This window comes from Hetaerina americana, unplaced genomic scaffold (genome assembly GCF_022747635.1).
Source record: "Hetaerina americana unplaced genomic scaffold, ioHetAmer1.1.p SCAF_6, whole genome shotgun sequence".
Classification (NCBI taxonomy): domain Eukaryota; kingdom Metazoa; phylum Arthropoda; class Insecta; order Odonata; family Calopterygidae; genus Hetaerina; species Hetaerina americana.
In genome coordinates, this window is record NW_027287205.1 from 16,811,036 (window position 1) to 16,837,410 (window position 26,375).

At 44.0% G+C, this 26,375-nt stretch overlaps 1 protein-coding gene and 1 long non-coding RNA gene across 2 annotated transcripts in view; one reads left to right on the plus strand and one right to left on the minus strand.

Moving 5' to 3' along the window:
- Positions 1–2,204: 2,204 nt before the first annotated feature.
- The window catches only part of LOC139694909 (uncharacterized), a 70,109-nt gene continuing 45,938 nt past the window's right edge, over positions 2,205–26,375 (minus strand). Inside the window, exons 2-3 of the long non-coding RNA XR_011702246.1 lie at positions 2,460–2,580; positions 2,205–2,282 (exon numbers count right to left, since the gene is read on the minus strand). This is a non-coding gene — a long non-coding RNA (uncharacterized lncRNA). The remainder of the gene's footprint in view (positions 2,283–2,459; positions 2,581–26,375) is intronic.
- On the plus strand, positions 19,030–25,989 carry LOC139694922 (uncharacterized). The gene is made up of 2 exons (XM_071593427.1): positions 19,030–19,731; positions 24,405–25,989. Exons 1-2 carry the CDS (start codon positions 19,030–19,032, stop codon positions 25,212–25,214), a joined length of 1,512 nt encoding a protein of 503 aa, XP_071449528.1. The 3' UTR covers positions 25,215–25,989.

The following is a 26,375-nucleotide window of genomic DNA, read 5'->3' on the forward strand; positions in this document are numbered from 1 at the left end:
CAATAACAGGAATCATATAATGGTTTTCAGATTTCAAGCTGTTTCAGGGGCGAGGAGATAGGAAGTTGCTGCACTTCGCAGGGCACTGACTCACTCGGGGAGGAGGACAACCAGCGGAGCGGGGGAGCCCTAGTAACCGACTCGTCGGCCTGCGTCGCCTCGCGAGACGGGCGCGAGGGAAGGGACCGGGCGGTTTTAGGCAACCAGCGGCACCGCCACGCACGCCGGATGGTTACACTCCACGGCGCAGTCCACAATTTTCTTTATCTCTCTCTCGTCGCAAGTCCTGAACAGGGGCGGAAGTGAAAATACGTAGTGGGACTGTTAGCCATAATTCAGTACCGCCGGAAAAATGTCAGGTCCAAATCTACAAGATTTAAAGTTCGGATGGCTCAATTCCGGTGAAACAATAAAACAATCAATGTCGCCATCCACAGAAGATGCATTTAAATTATTGCCGATCATCAGGATGCATGATCAACCGTCAAACGAAAGTAGTCCACCAAAACTCACAATAATACGTGCGTATTCCCTGGAAAATTCCCATTTGACTGTAGTTTTTGGTAGAACCCTCGGATCCTAAAGAGGCTTACTAGATATATCCACAAGTTCCTCCTCTCCTCAAGTACGCTGTTAAAAAAAACGTCCCTCCAACGCCTTATGACTGCCTCATATTCATTTCCCCCTCGCTCTCGGTCTAAACGTGCATAAGAGCTACTCTACGATTACCCTCCCTGCATCTATTTTCCTTCCCCCCTTCGGACGCCTCGTACTATTCCTACGGTACCCTCTTCTGCTTAAGCTGAGATTGCATCATAGTCATCTATCGCAGACATGTAATGTAAATGATTCTTTGTTTATCACGTAATTTTCACGAGGACTGGGCAAAAATAAGTGATATCACCGTCAATACACTAATTTCACAATACAAAAATCGTTAAAATTCAAATCATAAATCTCTGAACACTGTGCGTGACCAGTGCCTTACAGGAATATACCTTTAAAAAAGCTTTTATACACACGTAATCCAGCTCTATGCACAATTAATTAACATAAAGGTGTAGCCAGCGTTCGCAGTTTTGGTCTCTCGGGAGTATTATTTCTTCGTACCATATTCTTTATCGCCCCCTAAAGGGAGAATGTGGTGACAGCCCAAAGAATATAAGGAATCAATCAATCAAAGTTCCATCAAAATCGGTCCACATATTTTTTGGGACCCCGAACACAAACAATCCAACGACACCGCATCTTACAATATTACTATCGGCATGTATTTCAAGCTGGTTTAAAAGATTACTTCTGCATAATATCCAGTTAAAAACGAATACAAAAAACTAAGGCTAAAAAATTTATACCATTTAGCATTATTTGACTCCAATCGTATTCCGGTTGATAGAGGAGAGAATTTATATAATCCACTGTTAAATGCAATAAGACGAAAAACTGTTAAAAAACCGATTTCACAAGTTGGAAATGGATGGTAATTGAGCGTTCACACGAGAATACATGAAGTAAGAAGGTTAGGTTCCGAATACAGAAGCTGGTGTAGAGTCACGAAAGGTGCTCAGAAGTGAACGGCTATTATGTAGAAAAGTGAAGTACGTTTGTAGGAAACTAAAACCGTCAATAAAAACTTTTTCTACCAAATACACATTTTTTATAACCAAAACGGACTTAACTTGAAAAAATGGCCATCGTATCTTAATAAGAACCTAACTTATAAAAAATAACCCTCGTATCTTTACAAAAAGATTTTCCAAGATTAAAGGAAAAAAATTCCAATCGACTATTTATTTAAGGAAATTACTGATTTAGTAATCGTATTCCTCCATAAAGGCTTACCGACGATTCGATTGACTGTCGTTCAAACAGTAGTTAGTATCCGTGTACGTATTCCTAGCTTGGAAAGCTTCAATCTACGAATCAGGGAATGAGAATAACTGAGATAACTAACCGTTTTGCAACGGGTAGAAGAAGCTGATTGTCAACATCTACGAGGCAGTGACTCGATGCTATCATAATGCCACTACTGATAACTATTGCTTAACGAAAAATCAAAAATATGTACATCATTCTTTAGTTTAATTCTGTTTTTCCTATTTTGTCCAACTAATATTAATCATTCCATCGATTAATTTTGTGATAAAACCATTTCACAACTAAGAAAACCTTCCAAACAAGAAGAGAGTAAAGAAGTTGACTTGCCATCTGAAGGTACCGGAGACGGAGGCGAAGATGTGGCAGACTGACGCGTCGGAAATGCGGTGACGCCATCCGTCGTGCTGGAACAAGGGAGAAAAGAGTCAGTATATAACGCCCGTTCGTTAAATTATTTTAATATTACAAAATTCCGTCGCCACAAGTGAATGTAGGCGAATGGGCAGGCCAAAAGTTACACATTTAGGTCAAATGACCGTGCAGGCGCCGACCCACACACACCTGTTGATAAAGAAACTTACCCGTTGCTAGGCAACCCATCGCTTGCACCATATTCGTAGTCCTCGTAATCGTTAGGATTGTAGTCCGCGGTTTCCACGCCAGACACACCGGTAGCGCTGCCATCCTCTCCCTTCGCGAGAACTGGAACAAAAAGAAAACGAGAGAGTTGGATAATTCTGTTCATTCTGTTTAGGCGAGATTGAGATCTCGTATCTCGAGTTTGTCTGAATTTGAGAAATTTTGGGAAAATTACGTCCAGAAAGAGAAAATAATATACAGGGTGTTAGAGAAGTACAGTAAATACTTCGAGGGGTATTTTACCAGACTCTACTAATACTCTACTTTCTTCTTTCCGCCACCTCTGTCTCATCCTTGCTAAGGGCAATACTATCCACTCTTCTAAAGGAAGACAGCTCATGCCCTCGAAATATCAAGCAATGAGTAAGTTTACATTTTGATTTCTATGTAAAATGCTAGTCACTGTCATGTACACACTATGAATGCAAGTGGTTTTATACGGTTTATAAAATTTATTAAACTCCGATCAAAGGAATATAATCGGAGCAGTAATAAACACCATAGAGAATCAAGAAAATGAACACAGGTTATTAATCCCAAGATGATCCAATAGGAAGTGGCCAGGTCCATTTGTATGCCTTACTACAAGTAGTTCAGTCAGACTGGAGAAGGAATTTTACGGATGAGGCGGGGTGGTTTCAAAATGGAAATAAAATGAGGAGGTCAGCGGCGCCTCGCGAGCCACAGGTGTGCGCCGAGGCATTGCCGCGGGTGTATCCCGAGCGGCAATAAATAGGGGGGCTCAAGAAGATCATTAGCCTTTCCCCTCGGCCCCGTTCTCTCCGACCCACTCAACGGCGTTTTAAAGTGATATGGTAACAGGAACTGGCGCTAGGTACAAAACAGAATGTCACATTAATACGATATCAATTAATTATCCCGTATCTGTTTTTCTTGTGAACGCAGATATTAATTATGGCCATCACCATTGCTGTTTTGTTAATCCTGAAACTTCTTGAAATTGAATTCTTCGTAATGGCTTTTAAGTAACGTTTCGTGCATGTACTTCGTGGATAATTTCCCCAGACACGCCATTAATCAGTCGGCTTTCCGTCCGAACCCCCCCCCCCCTTCCACTGTGGGAGCATGAGATGCAATTTCAGGCCAAGCGCGCACTCCTCGTTATCTTTCCATCAGAGCGAGATAATGCCTCCCCCAATGCCAGCCCACCAACACTACGTGCGTGCCAAATTGGCACGCACACTCGCTGGCTGAGGCGAGTGACTCCTAAAACTCTGCACTTCAAAGTAAGGTTGCTCTGTTGACACGGCCGTAGACACGGCCAAGGCTGCCCTAGCGTTAAATCGTTATTCTTAGCATTAAACTCTATTTCATTCTTAAATGTTTGCCCTGTCCAGGCACAAAGTAATCGTGATCACTTAATAAACTGTCAGGAAAATAACTTAAGCGATTTAATAAAAGAGGTCGTTAGCCTTCAACTATTTTGATACCCACTATTGGGTCGCGCGCAGCCATGATCATACTAGGTCATACTAAGCTTCGGTGACGACACACAAATAAGACGTCCACCGCTGAGGTGTTCGAACGTTAATGAGATGAAACTCGGAGGTCAAGTGGTGGCAAGCATCTGTGCTGGTCGTCGCAAGGTGAGGCGGGACCACCTCTAACCACCGCTCTGGAGGAGGAACATCAAACTGACGCACCGGAAGTATCTGCGGGAGCAACGCGATCGCCAACGAATGGGGCGGAGGGGAGCGCGCTGAATGCTCGGCAACAATGGAGGGAGGGGCCGCGCGACCGTGGCTCCACTCCGCGAGGCGACGGCGGGCCCTGATTGGGGGCCAGAGCGGCGGAGGGCGGCGCTCGGCGAGTCTGCAGCCGCGGCGCTCGCTCCAGGGTGCGGCGTCGCCCGCTCTCGGAGGGGGCGGCCGATCGGCGCTCCAGTGCACCGCGGGACGAGTGCCGCCGGGGTCGAGCATCGCGGACGGGACGCAATTAAGGTTCGTTCCACCAACCGTGGCCCGTAGGGATCAGTCACGCTGCCCTCATGCGCAGCTTCCACTTGCAGATATTCCTGGCGTCCCGATTACACCTAAGAGACTTACAACATATTATCATTTCAAACCTGTGACGAACAGGCAGCATGGCGTCTAGTTCAAGGTATTTGCCACACAGCAATTTGATTCCCTTTAAGTCAACCGCAGGGCATGCTCTCAGTCGGAAAAGGAGCTTTTGACCTCTTCTATAGTCTCCTATCCAAGTCTCGTGGAACTCGCATCCGAAATTGCAAAACATATACTGCTACGGCTATTGAGAATCCAACCTGCGCAATGAGGATATTAATTCGACCTGGGCGGCAGAAAATATGCCTTGAGATCAATTCGGGTCTGTGCAGTGTTTTTCGTGCAATTTTATGGCTTCATATCAACTAGCAACCCTCCCGATCATGCACGGTTTGCAATGATTTCGACTGGGATACTAAATTTCCAGTCAGCCGTCGGAGATATTAATTATTGATTTTCAGTAACCACGAGTGAATATATAAGTAAATAAAATTTATCTTAGTATGTCATGCTGGGTAAGCGTGGATGGAAAGAGTAATGAAGATATCATTCGATTATAGACAGTGACTGTATGTATGTTATATTGGCTTTACTACGAGTACTGCAGGCAATGCCCGGACTCAGGGAATTTTATAGTGCATTTCTGAATTTAAAGAGGGCATGCGTCAACATGTGATTCGAGGGACGTTGAGGAAGGTTTTTTTGGAAAAAAACGGAGTGAATACTCAGTTATTGTAAACTGTGCAAGTGAGGAATTAAAACAGGTGAGTTTTGACTTGAGAGACTGACTGACTTAAATTAAAGCATTTTATGGAACAAGGACGCGCAATATCACCTTGGTTGTTCAATGTTTGTGGATAAACGCGTGAGAGATGCATTATAGGAATAGCCAGGTGCAACCGTTGGATGTACGATCGTATAAATTTTAAATACTTCCAGTGTGTCGACGATGCAATACTGCCGGCTGAGAGGCGAACAGATGCGCAAGGAGTCCTGGATAACCTCATTGAGGGTAAACAGAATAAATTTGAGGCCAATGCATCACAAAACGAAGACTGTCTGTCGTGTTTGATAAGGAGTCTGGGAAGAATGATGGTTGTATGGAGAGTGCTATTATCAAAGTGGGCGATATAGTGCGCGTGCAGTGTGTGTGTGGATATATATGTATGTATGTATGTATGTATATGTATGTATGTATATATATAGACGTTTTGACGGCACGGCAATCATCCGATGATGATGGCTGTGCCGTCGAAACGTCAAAACTACATATGTAAGTGTCCTTTCTATGTGTTTATGTTTTTAACATCTCAATCAGTGTTTTTATATATTTGTGCGTCACTGAAGGGCGTTCTATTTCGAATATATATATATATATATATATATATATATATATATATATATGCACACGCACATAAACAAATACATACATATGTATACATGTGCATACATACAGTATATGCACAAACACAACCTAATGTGTGAATTTTACACGCCGTTGGGCTTAGCATTGGGTGAATTCTATCATCATCTCTCAAACCGACCTTCGGCTTGATAACTCTGTTAATGGTTTGTTTAAATATATATGTATATATATATATATATATATATATATATTATATTGATCAGCAAAATGTTTGCAAAAGATAGCTAGATATGAGATATTAAAAGGCGCACGGAAAGTGATTGCGTGCGTGAAAAATAGATTACGTAATGAGTGTTCATCCACGCCAGCAAAAAGATTAGAAGAGCACTCCCCCCCTATATTGCATCATTGTGCGGCACCGGCAAAACGAGGGTAAGTGCTCATCTGTACGAGGAACAGTGCAAATGTGGACTAAACTCGGGGATTGCGCCGGTCGGTTTCCAGAGGATGGATCGCGGAGAAATTTGGAGAAGCGGACAAGGACGCGTGGAGAATGAACGACTACGCGGGGGGGGAAGGGGGGGGGGGCGTGTGAACGCCGTGGTATGGGAATGGCCGAAGGGGCAGAGTGCGAGGGGGAGGGAAAGGGAGAGGGAAGGAGGTAATGGGGGCGGCGGATGCAACGGTCAAGGGGCCGCGCTCCAACTCACAATGCGCCCCTTGGCCGACACAAGGCAAGCGGGAGTGACGGGGGAAGAGCGTCGGGGGCGGGGAGGAGGGCAAGGGCCAAGGCAACGCGGATTGGGGGCGCCAACTGAAGCGCGGGCGCCACGGTTAGCGAAGAGTAAACTCCTCCGAGAACTCCGATTGAATCCATTATATATCCGATTTAAGTTTTGCCGTATTAATACCTGATATTTATTTTCGGTGCTCCGCATTTGGTCGCGGCTGAAAGCATTGGAAAACGAAAAAAACCTTCACGCATTGGGGTAATTAACCAATTTGTCGTCGATATTCACTAAAACATTCGTAGCTACTCAATCTAATTTTAATTTTAGAAATTTAATTTATTTTATTTCGATTGCCGGTGGTTGGTACTATTAAATATATTCCTATGGATATAATGAATAGCCGCATATTTTTAACATATCAAGAAGTGTGTCGCGATGTGCATTTGCGACTAGTGATATTGCCCAAGCGCATACGTGTACTAACGGAGAAATTTATAAATGCTACTTAAAACTATTTTTGATCTAATGCAACATACGGGAACGAGCATATTAAGTCATAAATGTGAAAATCGAGATCTTTTAAAAACTTCATAGGCAGGCACTCGTTCGAGCATTGAAGCGCTTACGTGAGGACTGCGAAGAAGACACAGGAGAGCATAGAACAATGTAAGATTAGCGACTAGGAATGTTAACGCTGAAAACTAAGGAATGAGAAAATATAAAGCAGAAGATGGAGTAAAGAAACACAGATATCTTAAGGCTGTGCGATATAAGGATAGTTGGGATTACGGGAGAGATATTTATAGAGTAATATACAGTGGAGGGGAAGAGAGCCAGCGAGGAGTGGAAATAGTATTGAACAAAAAGTTGGGAAGAAGTTTAGTAAACATGGAAAAGTTGAGCAACTACTTTTTTAACTGAGATATCAGCTGTAACAATAAACTTAACCATTTTCCAAGTCTCTCTGCTGACAAGCAATCAAATGCAGGTGGACATAAGACAGCGTAAACGAACAATTATAGGGAATTATTGCGGGTGTTCCTAGAAGGAAAAATCTGATAGTGATGCGGCATTGGAACGCGTTTGTAGATGAAGAAAGAGATAGGTAGGGTAATACGGTTTTACGGAATGACCACAGGGAGAAAGCAATTGAGTTACACACGAGAGAAATGGTTTTACTGTAACTTACATCCAGTTAAAACACCGAAATAGGCGTAAATTTATGTAGTGACTTCTTGGGGATCAGAGTGGACAAAAAAAATTCTTTTTTTTGTTTTTTCCACAGACTAAGGAACAACGTAGTCAACCTGCCCAGTTTCCTGGGAGGGGATGCGGATACAGAAGGTACTGAGTATAAAGAAGTCAAATCTGTGAGATAAGGTAGATTTAATCAACATATATTGCAGAAGATAGTAGTATTTCGCAGGGATAGGAGATATCCGCAACATGTACATGTCTCAGACTGTTTGGGTGCGAGTGGCGGAAGGGAGTGTCGGAATGGGCAGTGTTAGGAAGAGAGGTGAGACAGGGTTGTCCGATATCACCCGTACCTTTCTATGCATATGTGGAGGAAATGATAAAAGTGACATGGGAAACACTGGCGACAGAAATTAAAGTAAGGGAGTTTTACACACAATACAATATTTAAGTTCGCGGATGCTTTAGTTAGCAAGGACGCCAAGAGATTGCAACCATAGCTCTGAGAATCAGAAAATCAATGTAACAGGCATGAGATGAGATATACAAAACGAAGTTAAATTGATTTTTGAGAAAAAGGAAGGGGCGGAATATTATCATACGATCATAATTACTACAAGGTGTAACTTTGCAACCTTCCGGAAATTACGCAAGTCTTGCGTGTGACACTGTGATCACCGTTACTCGGTGGAATATCTTAATTGTATAGATAATGGAAATACAGCAATTCCACAATTAATATTTATTGTGTTTCTATTACCTACACTACGTAAGTCTTGACACAAAACTTATACCAATAGCATTCTTATTGGGGAAAACTTATCGTGCATACAATCATTGCCACAAGCATTAGGAATTCAGTATGATAGGCATAGGATAATATTCAATATGGGACAAATGAAGGTTAAAAAGTTATTGAAAATAGGATGGCCAAATTAAAAGTTAACATTACAGCAATGAAGGGCCACTAAGAATTTGAAAACACTGTTCCTATGAAACGAGAAGAAACTCTTCTTTTTTGCCACAAAACTATGATGGTATTTATCGGACTAAAACATAGGTTCGTTATCCGGTAGGCATGCAATAGACTGATGAATAAGGCCAATTGTACAAGACACCCTAATATGTGAAAGTAACAACAAAGTCCCTTGGAAGTCATTCACGGTGCCGATTGAACATTCTAATCTTTTTACGTCTACTATCCCTCCAATCTACTCCTATTTCCTTTTATGTGCATTAAATCCACTCAATTTACCCTATCGAATGCCTCCTCGAAGTGTACGAAAAAAATACATCTTGTTAGGCGTTATATGTTCCTTTCTATTAGTTACCTCATTAATGCCATAGCACCACGAAAGCATGGCCTCTTTCTGATTCCCAACTGACCACTCCGTTAAGCAATCTTTTACCCTGCTCTCCATACTCATACGAATGATCCTCAGTGCCACGTTATCTTAATGCGAATTGAAACTTATCTTTCTACGGTCCTAAGATATGGCTGCCTTTCCTTTATTGGAATAAGGTCAAACACTGATTAGGCGAACTCTTCCGGCCAAATTCATCTCTCATGAGTACTACGGATTGGTCAATAAAATCTCTTCCTCCCGCGTTTTCCTAAACCTTGAAGTAGTTTCGCGGGAATGTTGTTTACCCCCACAGCCTCATCTGATTTCAATTCCCTTAGTGCCCTTACTATATCGCCATCGAGTATTCCTGGACCTAAGCTATCCTCATCTATACTTTACACTTTTAGGATTCCCTCAGTGGAATTGTGTGATGTCCATATCGAAGGAGTTTGTAATTTTCCACAGAGTTTATTTTAAGGTACAACGCGTTTCAGAGAAATGAATTTTCCTGGTACACCGTGTTTCGGTGAAACGCGTTGTACCTGGAAAATTACGAACTCCTTTAACATGGATATCCTCACTACGCCTTATTCTCTTTTTTTAACTAAGCTTAATGGTCTAATATCTTTGCCATATCATTTAAATTCCTTCAATCTCTCTTGAATCTTTCCTGGTCCAATTAATAATTTTACAGACTTATCTTCAATTTTATGCACGGATTTTATGTTCTTATTTCGTGAGTGTGCTTTCGCCTTCTTTTATGAGCGCATCAACTTCACCCTTCCTTATAAAAACTTCCATTTCCTCGCAATGCGTCTTCCTCCACTCTTCTATCACTCACTATCTGTTTCCCACCTCGACTTATTATTTAACGCTTTACATTTCCTTCTACTTAACCCGTATATACATCCATTTCCTTTTCTCGCCTATTTTACAAATCAACCTCGCATTGAATCGTGCGCCACAAGCCAGAGAGTGCATGCGCCGCTGCAGTGTATTTTTTTCCTTTTTCATTTAATTTCATGCCATTCACGGGTCCCTGGCGGGGCAACAAAAAGCCCCTGAAGGCCCGTCACTCAACGGGTCTCAATGCTGATTCACAAACCTGTGATGGTGTGCGAGCACGTGTTTAGACTGGCCTTGCCTCCTTTTAACCACATCTTTCGTAATACTCCAATCTCTTCACCACTGTGAGCCACAAACGAGTGCTCACTTTGATTACCTCTTCACCATATTTCAACGGCTGTAGACACGTCCTATTAATCATAGACATTTCACCTTTAAATATTCATATAAAATGTTTAAGCTATATAATGTATAATATTTACATAAATAATAATTATGTTTATATAAATGTGAGTCTTTTCATAGGCGTCATCCCAAATGGACTAAAAACACTTTCGTAAGGCATACACACGCTTGATGGTGTTATTCATGGAAATTAAGAATAAACAATTTCACTCTTTCCAAATAAATAACTCATTATGATTATCATTGTTAGTAAACCAGTTTAGGTAGCTTTTGTCTTACTTCTCTGTTTTCCTCTCTGTCCACTTGACCTTCTCCATCCTTCTTCACACCCATATTTCAAAAGCCTCAAATCAACGCCTACCATCCTGCTTCAATAACCATGTTTCCGCGCCGCACAAAACCACACTCAATATTAGGGTTTTGACGAGCAATTTATAAACACCCTTACCCAACGCCCATGGCATCAATTTCACCCTCCTTGTGAAAAAACCTCACCGCCTAACGCGATTCTTATCCTTACGTCCCTACCATTCGTTGAATGTCGATTTATTTTTGGCTGAATTTTTGGCAATGGCGTAATGGCGATGTTCAACTGAAGTTGTAGTTAGATTCATGAAGATTTCGTGCGACATGGTACATCGGAGCTTGTCGCAACTGAATTCCTTAAAAAGTCAACATTGGATTTTGCTCACTCCAAAGCGTGACAGCGGATACTTTACGGGCAAAACCAAGATTAAAGAAGCCATAAAATGATTATTTGTCATTAAACCTGTTTAAGGGGTTCTCGAAAATTGATCAGACGGTATCTAAAGAGGTTAATTCTAGTCAGAGTGTTCTTTATGTTACTAGGCGCAAAAAATATATGTATATACTTCAAGAGTGTACTTATTCCTGTTTCTTCTCCAAGGTTATGGTCGATAATGGAAGCAATATAACCGTTGGCAATAGCAATTGTTACAGGGTCCGTAAAATAAGTATCGGGGCTGGTTAAAAAAATCAAAATTTATTGCAGTTATCATTACAATTACTTAATAATCTTCAAAATACATTCCTCCTGCTTCGATACACCTGTAGTTCGGCGCGTCTGCCACTCGTCAAAAGCCCGCTGGAAGCCGGTTTCCGGAATACTGTAGAGAGCCTTGGTCGTCGCCGCTTGAACCGCCTCGATGGAGTCGAACCGATAACCTTTGAGCTCCTTTTAAGCTAACCTTTGAGGTAATAACGTTGTCGAGAAAATCTTCATCTTACTGGACGCAGTCCAAAATTTCTTGAGAAATTTCCACCCGCGACACTTTTTGTTCCTTTCTTTGAGACTTTCGGCACCAGCTTCGCGCACACTTTCCTCATCGCAAGATTCTCTGTTACAATGCAGGTGACGGCTTAAGGCTTCATCCCCAGAAGCCTGTTTAATGAGTTCAAAGGCCTCTGACGCGGATTTCTCGAGTTTAACGCAAAACTTCACAGCGTTGCGTTGCTCGACGTTGCGCTCCATGCTGGGGGAACGACACCGAAAACAATCACACGTCACAAAAATCCACCTCCTGTCTCAACGCATGCCCGGATGCGACTGAACTAAAGTGCGCCTGAGTGGTGGGGGACCCATCTACCGAGCCAACCGGTCGGACCCATATCCACCGCTCCGTTGAGGCTACAGCGAACCAGTCACAATACTTACTTATTGTACAGAACCTGCATATCCACTGCGTGTCTTCGTTCTGCGACTGCTGCCTTTCCGTTTTTCGCATTTTTCACTTTTCTGACGCAATCTCGCAGGCAATTACACTAACAACCTGGAATCGTTTTCACTCTCTACTCCCACATTCTGGTGACTTTCATCATCTACGTCAAAATCGAATGTATCCTCACAATACTAGCCCATCTAACAATCAACGATTTCGTATTCATCCCAGCCAACATCACTCTTCACTGCATCCATCCCTTCTCCCTCACCTTGCTTCGTTCCTTTCACCCATTCCCCAAAATAGATCCTTAGATCCTTCCTTTTCCTTCGAAATCAGAGGCCATTTTATCGACCCCGGACGCGGTGGTTTTCCCTTGCTCCATTTATCGACATTTTGGATCCCTTCGCGAGCATTTCATGCTTCCCTAATCTGCCGAGCAACCAGTCTTCCTCTCGTCCACGAACGCTCCTTTCAAACCCACTCTCCCATGTTCCATCGACTTGTATTGATCCCAACCTGCCTGATTTAATTTCAGTTTATTCTCACACTAACATTCATTATGTCCTCTTGCATTTATGTCGAGCAGCTTCCCAATTTTACTCTCCCAACAACTTTGATGCTCTTAACTTCCTTGTCAGTAACCTTTCCTTCAGATAACATTTGACACGACCAAATGGTAAGCATCCGTCCCACGCCCAGCACCTCTCCCATTGCTATTCACCTCCCGCTCTCATTCTCTAATCATTAGTGTACTTGTATTAGACCCACCCCTTTCCCACGATTACAAATGAATTTCTTGAACCACCAATCAAGGTAAATACGGTTACCCTCCATATTGCCCGTCATTCACTCGACCCGGCAGCCCTCTCTCCGCCAACCCTTGCCAATTCCAGTCTCTCGGATTGTTGATTTTCATCTTCCTCTTTCCGTCTCGCAATCACGCCAAAACGACCCTAAATTTCCAGACGGAACTCATTTTCCACACTCCCATTGCCCATAGCGTGTTCAATTTATATCAAAATTGAGCAACCATAGAGGACAAAAGGTCTAACTTTCTCATATACATCTTAGAATCTATTTATTCAGAATCAAGCCTCTGGGCCCTGAATCTGCAGAGCACGCAATCCTCAACTCCCGGCTAAGATGCTCAGTCATTCCCGCGGACATCATCACAGACCTTGCGCTTCGTTTCACGAACACACACGACGAACATCCATTTTTCGAGCAACCATTGCATTTCCTCCAGTTCCTTCCCGAGCACGCCTCTAGCATTCCAATTATCTCCAGCCCTGCTTCCTGACGGGCCATTCTCAAACGATGCTTAAGTAATTATGTGCAAGTGAATATTCATGCATAAATGACTCATGCCCTAACACGCCCACGCGGCGGGATGTTACGCACGAGGGGAAACAACCTCCGCCGCACGTTGTGGCTTCCCGAGCCTTCCGACTAAGGTTGGAAAGTTATGAATGTCAAGGTCACGCAAGGTAACGCCAGTCTCCGTACGTTCCCCGTAATTCTTGTGGCACTCTTTCGTCATTTTGTAAGTTTTTACATATTTCTGCGACACCAAGCGACACTACGGACAACTCAATAATCCCCCAGGGACTCCTCTTTCACCCCACTAAAAAAAAGGAAGGGTTTCTCTTTCAAGGGGTTGACCATCTGGATGGCGCCGGCGTTGGTCGCTACCTTTCAACTAGGGGGTGAGTACATGATGTACAGGAGGTGGCGAAACACACACCAGGGCATGCACCAAGCAATTTCATGGATTTCTCGAAAGTGCAATCATAAATACAGGGATGCATGTAAACCATCGTAAATAAGTTCAAGCCCTCTTCTAAATGTATTGACAATCTCTAATACGTGGTATAACATAATATGTGGTGGGTTGAAGTCGAAATAAACAAGAAAGCTTTCGAATGATATGAGGAAAAGACGTTTCAACACGTAGAAGAGTTTGCTTTAAAGGCAACACGGACAAAAACAATGGCAGAAGCAAAAGGGACGTATTAAACAGAAACGTGGGTGTCGACGATATCCTGTCGGAAGAAACAACCACTACCGCAAATAGTGCTGGTCTAATGATAACGCTGAGTAAACACAATTTCATTCAAATTCAATGCTAATAATATATGTAGTCCATCTTCTTCTATGGCTGTGTGACATTGGGTGACGAACCCAAAGTCCGTCCGTATCTCAGAGCTGCAAGTCATTTTACAACACTGACAAGTCCTAACAATTTTTTTTAATTTGCCTGAACGAAAACAAAAGTTTTTCTTGATATTGTCTCCCTGAGTCTCCTGTCTCACTATGTCACATAATGTAGGCCAACCATTGCCGTGAAATGGTCAATCATATTTCTATTTTGGTAAAGCATATCCAATAGTGCGAATCAATCCCCTTCTGTTTCATCCTATTTATCTAAGTATTTACTATTTCCATTTGAGAAACAAGCAATACAAAGACACATCATGAACTCATGTCGAAATTGAGAGTTTAGGGAGTATTTAATCGCATTAAAAAACTGAAGATCAATAAATTATGAACCGAGCAACTACTCTCATCTGACTCTGGATGCGCCCTCACCTGAAGTTCCAATACTTTTCAATCCCGCCCAAAATAATAAAATCTTCCACGAGTCAGTTAACAAACCTTAATTCTCGTGGGCACCCGTCGCTATGGCCTTGGTGTCATTAGTCACGCTACGGGTCCGACAAAGACCGTGGGAAACCACCTACTATTATATCAAGCAAGCTAGGCATCCTCCTCCCGATTGGTCGATGGGTGATTCCGGAAACTCCAACCTCAGACTCTCTTCACGTCCCCTCCAACTCCGCACTTACCATAAGGCTTCTAACCCCCTCCCACTCACACAAAAAGCTCAACTTCAAAGGACTCGAAATATATTCCTCAACCGAAATTAATTATATAGCTGCAAACTCTCCAGTTTCAGAATGGTGTAATCTCAACTCGTGTTTTGGTCCTTGATGGGCGGAAAATTATTGTTTTGTAGATAGATTCGACTTTGTTTGTAGTCGATGAATGCCTGAAATTTCCGACAATATTTCTTTTTACTTTTGCGGAGGTATGAATCTGGTTTAGCGGCGCCTCCCGCACAACTGACCGTCGTGTTTATGAGCAGCATAATTACCATTGGGAATTCAACACATTCTGATTGCCCCTACTTTATTGACTGCATGATCTTTATTGGATAAATGCAGATTCTCTCTCTTGATATTCCACGAATTAAGGGTTTCAACTAGAAAGCCAGAATTTTATCCACTATTTTCATAAATGGGACTAAATAAAGAACAACTTTTAAGAAAATTTTGTTAAACCACGAATTATTTCGTGATAAAACACTTCTTTAATGACAAAAACGAGTAGTCTTCACACCATTTTGACGACCAAATATCTTTGTGTGGGAGACAAATAGCTTTCAGCTCCGTCCTCCGACTCCCGCTTGACAACGCCCTTTGCTTTGCCATAAAAATCTAGGATTATGCATCTGGAGAACGTCCGGCATTATAGCTTAGCTCGGCAGCGAGGCTCCAAGCCGTTATCTATGTCCATGAAAGCTAAAAAAACGGATAGAGAGAGAGGTGGTACATTCGCCCATGTAGAAGCGAGAGCAGATTTTTGCAGGAAAAGGGGTCAATGACATTTTTTTACATGCAGATTGATGCAAATTATTTCGGGATGAGGGCAGGCGTGGATTACAAGATTGTTGGGCGGAGTATGGGGTAGCATTTGAATCGTAGGCAGTCGGAATTTTAATGAGTCGGAAGAAATATAAGGCCATGATAAGGGCCTCGTTGATTACAAAAGATTTCTTAGGCTTGAGGGACGTCTGAAGGACACGAAAGGGCACTTAAGCAAAAGTCCTGACGTGTATTTCTCATTATTTATGCCGGGGTAGAGTTTCTTTATTATTTTTTTTTATTTTATGGGTGCAAGGAAAAAGTTAGTAATGAAATAAACTGTTCATTTATCAAGATTTTACGATGCATTGGTTTTATTCCGAATGTTTTCTGGTGGTGTCTTAATTTTTTCTGAAAAATTTAACTCCATCCACGCATGAAATCCATCGATGAATCGAAAAAATATCGGTTATCGGGAAAATATTTGGTCCACGTTCTTTCAAAAAGTTATACATGTATTTTGAGGGTTCAGGGTTTCGTTCGTGAGAAGCTGTAGAAGGAGGTGCAATTTAGTTTTGGCTATCAGTTTCCGTTCTGTAATCAAATTTGCTGAGTTCGCCGGCGTTTCCCTTTGTCGCCACATCGTGTTGAGGAAGTGTGTTCCGAGGCAAGTAATTGAGATTAGAGGTTTGGGCTCGCGTTGGGACGCGGAGTGAAACTTGGGTGAGAGTGCGGAAGGGGTGGGACTGTTGGGTGCAAAGGAAAGCTCTTGACCGACTCCCGCCAGCCCCCACAAATACTTAGGCAATAATCGAGGCTCTTCAGAAAACTGCAAGTAGCGCTGAGGCGAGAAACCGGGAGATGGCCCACATCTGGAGCCTTCGTGTATTTGAAACCACCAGGCTGAACCCGCTGATACCCTATCCGTAGCCCTTCCAAATTGTGTCGGCGGGAACAGCTGAATTATCTCATTGTCAATCATTTCAAGCTAGGTTACCTTCATTTGTCGGATTTATTACGGGGAAAAATAAGAAATCGATAGAATACATAATTAAATGAGGACGCTAATGCGGAATCATTGACGTGAAATCTATTTTAAAACAAACTGCAATTTAAATGACAGCTTACTTCGATCTTAAATCTACAGTTTATAGTGAAAATATTCAATCCCGAATATCTCCCGAGCGCCATCTCTGGGTCAGAGACTCAACCATTTCTTCGCATTAACTATGTCATCCTGGGTAGCGAGAAGCTCTGTGCATCTGCTCGACAAGTAGAAGTCCCACGGGTCGAGGCCCGGTCAAAGAAACTTCCTTCAGCATGAAACCAACTTCGTTCCACAATTCTCACACTGATAAAGATGGCATGACCACCAAAACATATAAATGGTGGTACTTTCTTGTTTCTTTTCGTGTTTGTATAGTATTTCGGGTTAGGGCGAAGTGATCATTATGAGTATGCCTAGCAAAATCTATTTATCTACTCGTATCTACCTGCTACCCACAAGCCATAGCTATGATATGTGGCAAATGTTTACGCACCAGTCATGCAACATCGTAAATTACGTTTTTCTTAACTTTTAATTAAAATAGAGTTCTACAAAATAGTTCAAGTAATGTATGTCTTTCATGTTGACAACAATTGCATGCACTACGGTATCTGAGTAATGGCTTAGAGCTGTAGTGGTCAAGAGAACGCACAAGCCCTTCCAGGACGCCAAGGTCAATTTCTGTCACATATTCTTCAAAACATGTGTTTTGGTCTTAATGACGTTAAGATATCTCCCACAAAAAAAGAAACTTTTTAATTTAACTATGCGTAACTAATGCAAAGAAAAAGGAAATACAAAAAAAAATTGATGATTAGGGTTGTCAGAATGGTTCCAGGAATTTCCAAAACTTTTACGTATAATTATACCATTGGTGTAAATACTTCTCGGAGAAAGTTTTTTTCTATTAGACTATCGAGAATCTGTCCATTCGAGTTTGTTTTTAAATTCCAATAATTCATTGACATCCATTGAGTTTGAATGTTTAATGTTGATGGCTAGGATTCCATATCCCCCGCCGAGGTCCCGCGGATGTTGATTACAAATGTGTCACGAATTACGATCACGTGAGAGATTTCGTGACTTCGCGAGGGCCTCACAGAAAAGCCATGGAATGTGCGAATAACTTATAAGCGTTAGAAAGCTTGCAACACCCTTCTTCTATGCGCAGTTATTACTCGCATATGTGGGTCGCGGTAGTCAAGGGGTAGAATGTTGGACTACTGACTGGAGGGCCCGGGTTCGATTTCCGGGCAAGCCTCTCTGGGCACCTGCAACTACACCCAAACTATGTGACTTTTCGGTCACCAGGTTTTCCTGGGAAATCATAACCGGCAGAGGGAAAGGAACTGGCCCCCCGCCACCCTGATGTGTGAATATTCACACGCCGTCGGGCTTAGTACTGGGTGAACTCTACCATCGCCCACCAAATTAACCTTCGGGTTGATTACTGTGTTTATGGTTATATATATATATATATATATATATATATATATATATATATATATATATGTATACATACACGAGCACACACACCTGTATACATACAAATATGTATATACACACTCATATTGTTGACTTCCCAAGCAAAACTGTGTGTGTGTATACACATAGAGGAGCTAACAAATATATAGAGTGGGCGATGCTGCACACACGCCCCCCCCAAGAGTGTGGTCTCACGCGCTTGTGCATCTGCGGCCGGCCACCATCGGGTGGGAGGGGGGTGCCTCACAGAGGCGATCCCCAGTTTGTGTACACCCCTCTGCACCCGGACCAGAGATCACAGGCGTGCCGCCGCCCAGGAGGAGGCATCCCCACCCCCGCGAGTAGTAATGTAAACCGACAATGGCGGGCGGGCGGCCGTCTGGGCGGGGGGAGGGGGAGAGGTAAGCTTCCTCCATTTCCGAATCTCGTCCTCTTTCTCTCTCTCCTCCATGATCGCACATCAGCCAGGGCCGGCGGCGATAAACAGCGACGGCGGAGAGACCAGGAGGACGGCGAGCGGAGAGAGGAGGAAGACCTCCAGTTCGAGGGCTGTTCAACCTGTTTGTGTGTTTATCGAGGAATCGAAGCGAGGGTGGAGATCCCAGGAGGGGGCGAGGGGACCGGGCTAAACACACACACGCGAGCGGTCGTGTGGGTGTTCGTGTCAGGAGGTGGGGGAAGGCCAGTGGAAGGGGTAATAGATTCGAGTTATCGAGAGAGAAAGGGAGGCTGTCCAAGATGCTGCGATCTCGAAAGAAGGATGCGAACATCAAGCCGAACCGGAAGCTGGACAAGAGGTCGTCCCGGGGGATGCTGTTCGAGAACGAGGAGCTACGGTTGCGGACGATCGAGATCAACGCGGAGGTGGAGAGGGGGCAGTGCGACCTCAAGAAGCTGCGCCGCGAGAACCAACGCCTGCGGAGGGACATGTGGGCACTGCGGGAGGAGTACGAGCGGCTGGAAGCGCGGGTGGCGGCGACGACGGCCACCGCGGCGGGAGGCGGCGGTGGACACTGGAGGAGTCGCCGCGAGGAGGATGTGGGCGCCGGTGGGGGAGAGGAGGAGGAAGGGTACGAGGAGGAATACGGGGAGGCGGAAGAGGAGGAGGAGTACGAGGAGGAGGAAGAGGAGGAGTTGGGGGAGGAGGAGGAGGGTGAGGAGGCGGAGAACGAGGAGAACCAGCACAAGGCGGAGCTGAGGGTTCAACACCAGCAGCACCTCTTGACCCCTCTGGCGGAGGAGGACCCGCCCCCGCCCGCCGCCCCCACGCCGCCGCCCGGGGCAGACGCACCCGCCTTCCCGCCCGGGGGGAACCTGGAACAGCTTGTCAGAGAAGTAAACGGGGGCGCGGCGGCCCCTTCTGTCGAGTTCGAAGGTGCCGTGGCGGTGGCGCAGGAGGACCCGCGGGGGGCGCAACCCCCGCAGCCGGAGATCCAGCAGGTGAGCGGGTGGAAGGCGGCGGAGATGTCACACCCCCAATACCCAACCAACAGATACCCCCGGTCCAACTTGGACCTCGACGCCGTTAGTCAAACGCGCAGGGGGCGCAAAGTGGAAATCCCCTCGCTTTTCCACCCCCGTTCGATTTCCCCAGACCACAATAATTACCTGTAAGATAAGTATAACGCGAAAATAAGCCGAGATGTATCGTAACGTTTTGGGACTTCCCCATGACCAATTCCGTGGTATCGATCGCATTGGAATGGACGCGCGGTATGAGAATGACGACGCACATGGTACATGGCAGCACTTAATTATTTTTGTATAACCAATAGGGTTAAGAATGCTTCAAGTCAACTGTTTAAAATATAAACCTTTGGATCCCGTAGCTTCCCGCCACGGCCGGGGGAAATTTAAGGTGTGAGCGAGACCCCTCTGGTGAATTCTGTTTCTAGAAGTTGAATAAACCCCGCGGTCTTAACTTTTAGGATAGCTCCGACAAATCGCAAGAGGGTGTCTTTTCCAGACAACCTCGCCTTCCCAGCCTAAAACCAAACTGGGAATGAGTTTTCAAGTTCAATTGAATTTTTGGAATGACACATTGTGTTTCATTTTTTCTTCACATCTTATGACGAAATTTCCGTAAATGAAAAGAACCTACGGCGTTGCGCCGATAAATTAGGGAGTATTTTTTCTTGGAAAATGGAATTTTTAGGGATCAAGGAGAGGGACATACTTTCAGTGAATAATAACGATTCTAATAAAAAATAGACCGCTCAAGGGATTATCGTCGTCGAGGACACGCGATTTCCTCCCTGAAAAACACTCGAACACCACAAGGAAGAGTGAGTACGGAGTAAGAGAGAAGGCATGAAAGGTGAAAACATAACCGATTAGTGTGCAAAGGAAAATCTCGGCGAATAACAACAAAGAAGGAGAGGCACAAATTTACCGCCATTCGTATGGAAAAATAGAATTCATCTAGAATTGAAAAAAAACGCTTTTTATAGCCTCATTAATAGCGTTTGTTTAGGAGGAATCTAGCCGGAAGATTTGAGCAGATTAGTCTATGTTCCTAATCTAAAAAAGGGAAAGTCAGCCATACGTGTATGTGAGAACTATAGAACAATAACTTTGATTTCGCACGCAGTTAAAGTGGTTCTCAGGATTATTAATACAAGGTTGGAGAGCAGGACAAATTATTACTTTAAATTAGGTATGCTCGGTTTGCGGAGGGGCATGCGTGATGCCATAGCAGTAAATATTCATTAGGGTAATTTACTCGTAGTAGTTTTTAGGGGAGGCGACCGACAGCTAAGACCATTTACGCCGTAGGGGATGGACAGGAAAGGATGAAGGGTGGAGAGAAACCCGGCGTCGGCATTAGCCTACTCTTTACGAAAGGCGCCAAGGGGTCCGCAGTTTAAAGTCCCATCCGATGGACGGCGTACTCACTCAAAGTGCCCTCCACAAAGCACCTCAAGTAGCGATCGAGATACCTCTGCAAAATATTCAACACCACCGGGATTTGAACCCGCGCCCTCAGGGTGGGAAGCCCGTACGTTAGCCCCCGCACCATCTCGATCCCCGTAATATACTCGTATGTAACAGTAAAGAGAGGTAACCATTATCGAATTTGCTGATCAACTGCATATATGTATTTGGAGGAAATGGTGAAAAGGCATGGGAAAACTGGAAAGAGGAATGAAAGTCGGTGGGGAATTCATAAAATCAAGTATTCGGATGAGCAAACCTTAGTGTATCAGTCAGCCATCGAGTTGCAAGCATTGCTGAGTGTATTTGATGGTCAGGGCGATAGGTATCGGATGAGAATGAATGTAACGTATGCAAAACGAAAGGCATGCAGTTTTCGAGAATAAGAAAGAGTAAGCCAAATACTAAAATAGGTATTCATAAACTAGAGCAGGCGGAACAGTTTACCTATGTCGTAAGTACTTTGGACCAAAATTATCAAGGTAGTCGAGCCATAAAACCAAGAAAAAGGTCTCTCATGCCTCTTGTCTCGCTTTGAAGCACCTCTCTGCTGCAACAAAGTGTACTTCGTCGCACTTCATTTATACGCTCCACTTTTGTTTCCCCCTTCAATTTTATTCTTGCCGTGTAACTTAATATTTTGGGATGTGTCCTCGGAGTATAGAATACTATTTTAAATTCATCACCAGGGGAAATGGTTAGCCATTGAGTAAGGAACTATCCACAGGAAAGGTAGTTTACACCAACTGGTCACGTTTCTTCTCGGTGATGGGGAAATGGTTGTATTGTCGTAAGTTTTCCTCGCTAATGTATCACGGATAATTCTGTCTATAAGGGAAAAATTGTAGACATCTACCGCCGCTAAATTTTTATTTAATCGTAATTCTCTGTTGTTGGCATTTTCTTGTAGTGGATTCATCACTAACTTAGTGACTAAAGCGTGGAAGACAGCGTATTTTTGACGACAAGCGTGATTGGACTCTGCTGAAATTATTGGAACCGTGGCCGGAAGTTTTCTGCAGTGAAGGGCAAACACAAGTTTTTTTTCCTTCCCTGGTGATGAGTTCGAGTACGAAAACTCGTAGCTCTCTAAGTTAATTTTAGACCCAAGCAGTTATTACCAGGTTTGTGTGCCACTGAAGGTGGGGCAGTAACGACGAAACGCGTTGTACTTTGTAATTAAAGCGTGGTGAAACAGTACACACAAAAAAACTTGTCTATTGAGTAAAGACGGGTAAATTAACAATAAACAGGTAATCATTTGATCACTGGAGATTCTCAAATTTCATCAAACAGCTAAAGTATATCAAGCTATCAGTTTGTAATATGGCCTACGCAGCATTTAATAATTTCAAAACGCAACAAATTGTGTTGTAAAGGGAACAAAAAAAGTCAAGAACCAGTTTTCCCAGGGTGAAAAGAAAACTCTTCATCTCCAATCCTCTGGTTCAATCTCACATTCAAAGAAATACTGCGACTACAGCTCTTAGTATTCCTTTAGTTATTCTTCCCGAGGAATAATACTCTTAGGATATCAAATTATATACAGTTCTAACCTCGAGAGAAAGGGGCTGTCACACCCCCCTCCATCCTTCCACTCTCACTCCACCCGCCCATTCTTCTGCCCCATTGAAAACATTAGATTGGGCTTCGTGAAATTTTTCGCAGATTAAAACCTTGTTTTTCAACGTGAAGCAGGTAATGTTTCTCGAAGACATCATTCAATATACAAGTGCAGCTTTGCAAGGCAGAGTTCCGCAAATAGCTCCGTGCAAAAATATACGTGTTTTCTTTGCTACTACAATCACCCCACTGAATTTCATATGAACGAAAACGAAATGCAGTAAAACATACAATACAATATGAAGTAGATATAATACATGTATAAAGAAATGAAAAGAATGATCAATAATGAAAAAGCAGAAGAAGAGAAGCTCAAACGTAAAGTCTGAAATGTGGAAAAAATAGAACGAAAACTGCGACCAATAATAAAAATGCTTCACAAAAAAGTTAGTAAAAATAAAACCGTAAAAATATAACATGAGGCAGCTTAACTTTATGATGGTAGCTAAGAACGTTACCATTACGTTAAAAATATAAGTTCATATGCTGTTACATGACTTATCAATCATCTGAATACTTTTTTGTAATATTCAAATGCATTTATCTCATAAATATTTGGCCAACCACGCCAATATGGAAATGCTTGTGATCAGGGAGTGGAAACGGCCCATGGATCATAGTTAATACGCAAAGCGTATTAAAATCAAATTTCAGAGGCATCGGTTATGCTTAGGACCTGGTCCTCCCTCGTCAAATAAAATCACATTCAGAGATAACTAACAAGGGTTCGCTGAAATTGAAGGTACTGAAGGTACGAGATCCTTTATCTTTATTGTTGGTTTAAAATGGCAAGAACAGATTTCCCCCTTCTACTTAGGGGATTAAACATTCCAACAAAGTCTTTCATTAATTAGTTTTCAACTGTTAATACACTAGTGCGGTATTCACCATTACTCCCGCCATTCCACGCGGCTATTCATTTTTTATTAACAATCATGCCACACACCTCTAAAAGTGTTTGCATCAGTCCACAGCTCGACGGAGAAAATAGCTTCTGCCCCTCAAACCTTTCCTCGCATTACACCTCACCGATTTCCATTCGATTTCGTCAAAATTCCGTGCATCCGAGCCATTATTTGTTCATCGTGGCGCGGAATCAAACTGCGATCCCGTTGCGGCACAAATACCTCGGTATTTTTCACGAAAGGTGAGAATACAGGATATAACAATATGAGCCGAATACTCGTACCGATGACAATGTTTATTCACACTTTTCACACGCCAGCGCAATCACGAGACGCGCGTCATATCTCCTGCAATGAAGATCTACTCGTAAAAACATTGTGAGTGACATTACGGTCCCCCTACTGAAATCCACATGATTCCCAGCCTCTTAGTTTATAAACACTCCCCAAAAAAAATTACTATTCTGAGTTCAACATTCTGCTATTTCCTTTAAAATCTTTTATTTTCCATGCATGAGATGGGACGGCGTTCATGAGCGATGGGAAATTTCTTTACCGTCGCTATAATAGAAAGGAGCTGAACGACTGGAGCTCGATTCTCTACGTTTTGTAAATTCTCAGGAGTTTTTGTACCCGTCAATTTCATTCCAGCATCAACTACCCCATTCCCTTCCGTCTCCACACGCACATGACCCTGATTCGACGCAGGCGGGAGGCGTGGCTGCCCTCTCGCTGCTCCTCGAGGTGCTCCCGGGGGCGCAGGGAGGGCCCCTGTGCATGGGAGAGCTGCTGGGAGCCCTGGGGCCCGCCCGCATCGACGCCATCGTCGCCGTGAGCCTCCGACCAGCGGGCGACGGCGCCGTTCTGGAGTTCAGGACCCGGGAGGACTTCGATGCCATGCTCAGGGACGCCGTGGACATCGGGGGCCGGCCCTGCAGGCTGTCCGCCCTGCCCCCCGACCCCGGTGGATCGCGGTGGGGATCTCTCTGCCTCCCCGTGCCCCCCCAGCCATCGAGAATGCATGGTCACTGCAGGTCAGCCTCCGCGGCGTCGGATTCGAGGGTGATCTTCGGACCGCGGGGGGATGCAGTCGGGGGCGGAGCGGCGACGACCGTCGGCGGCGGCCTACGGGTGGAGGAGGTCGTCGACGCTGGGGCAGGCGGGAGGGGTAGTGCCCTCAAGAGGAGTGTATCCCTCGACCCCAGGGGGGGGTCACCACCCGTGCACCCCCCTCCTTTCCTTCCTCAGCATAGGCGCAGGGGGGTGGCCCACGGTAAGGCGTGCGCGGGAGGTGGTAGCGGGGTGGAGGCGGACTCGGAGGCCTCCGGGAAAGGCGGAACGCCGCACACCGGCCGCCACTCGACCGGGGACCACCGCGCTGGGCGCCGGTGCACCACGGAGGGACCGTGCACCTCCAAGGAGCTGCCTTGGTGCGGTTGCTGGGGCAACGGGTGTTTCTGACATCGCGGGACGCACGAGCGCCCCATGTTTTCGCGTTGTGGTCGAAACCACCACCCTGGCAATGCTCAGGAGAGAGTGAGAGAGGAGGCCTTGGGCACACCGCGACTTTCTCGTGTTCCCCGGAAGTGATCATAAGCTATCGAGTGTTTTTCTTCAAAGAGATGTTTCTCCATGCACTACCTCCATCCGACGCGGAAAGGAGCAAAGGCGAACTAATCAGTCCACCATGAAGGGAAGCGTCAAAGTGCATAAAAACCGTGGTCGTCTCATGAGTGTACAGGTGATTGGCTTACCTTCGAGAGATCTGGAGTGCCCATTACGACATAGCACTTTCAAACTCGTATTGTGATCATTCCTCATGTGTGTGTGTGCGTGTGTGTACAGTCAGCTGCTAGCTCAGGGATTCGAACCAAGGTGCTATCATCGTCTGCTTCCGAATGTCTTCGCATTTACCTCTGCCATAAAAAACATTAACTTCCTCCATCATTAAAGTTCATCAATAATAATTGCAGCTGAATCATTCCGGGTGGATTCCAATTAAAGACGTTACCTATCTAATTTGAAGATAGAGCATATTTGAATCCCAATATGATATTTGTGGCGATGGCAACGAAGTGATATTTCGAAATTGATACCGTTGTCGTAATGGCCGAAAATATTCAACTTCAGTGCAGTTAACAAATTTCGGAAAGAGATACTTAACAGTTCAGAACTGTACACGTTCCTGACTGTATGCAGAAATAAAAGGAAATTCTTTTCATGGTAAAAACGATTATTTTATCTCTGAAGGCAATCAATTAAAATGCAATTCAATGCTTATATACATATATTTATTGTAGTTTTAACTCTTCAGATTAACACAAACCCAATAGAGTCGACACTTCAATGAGGGATTTTAATCCAATCGAATTCCGTAATCAACTGAACAAATCGGAAAGTGGACCTTATATGTGCATTATTAAACCATTATTATTAGCAAAATTGTAGTTATGACAACGGTGAAACCATTCTAAACAAATTTCGAGCAATAAATTGAGTATCAACAGTATTATACCATATTGGTCATAATAAAGTTAAGTACTAATTTATTTAATTATTTGATCGAATAATGACTTTTCGATATTTCTGCTGCCTTACAAGCAACCCGCACGATCTCATCTA

Excerpts from the sequence above, each read along its gene's own strand:
- LOC139694922 (XM_071593427.1), top strand. The coding sequence starts at position 19,030 with ATGCTGCGATCTCGAAAGAAGGATGCGAACATCAAGCCGAACCGGAAG. Across the intron at positions 19,732-24,404 it reads CGCAGCCGGAGATCCAGCAG|CATCAACTACCCCATTCCCT; the intron begins GTGAGCGGGTGG and ends ATTTCATTCCAG.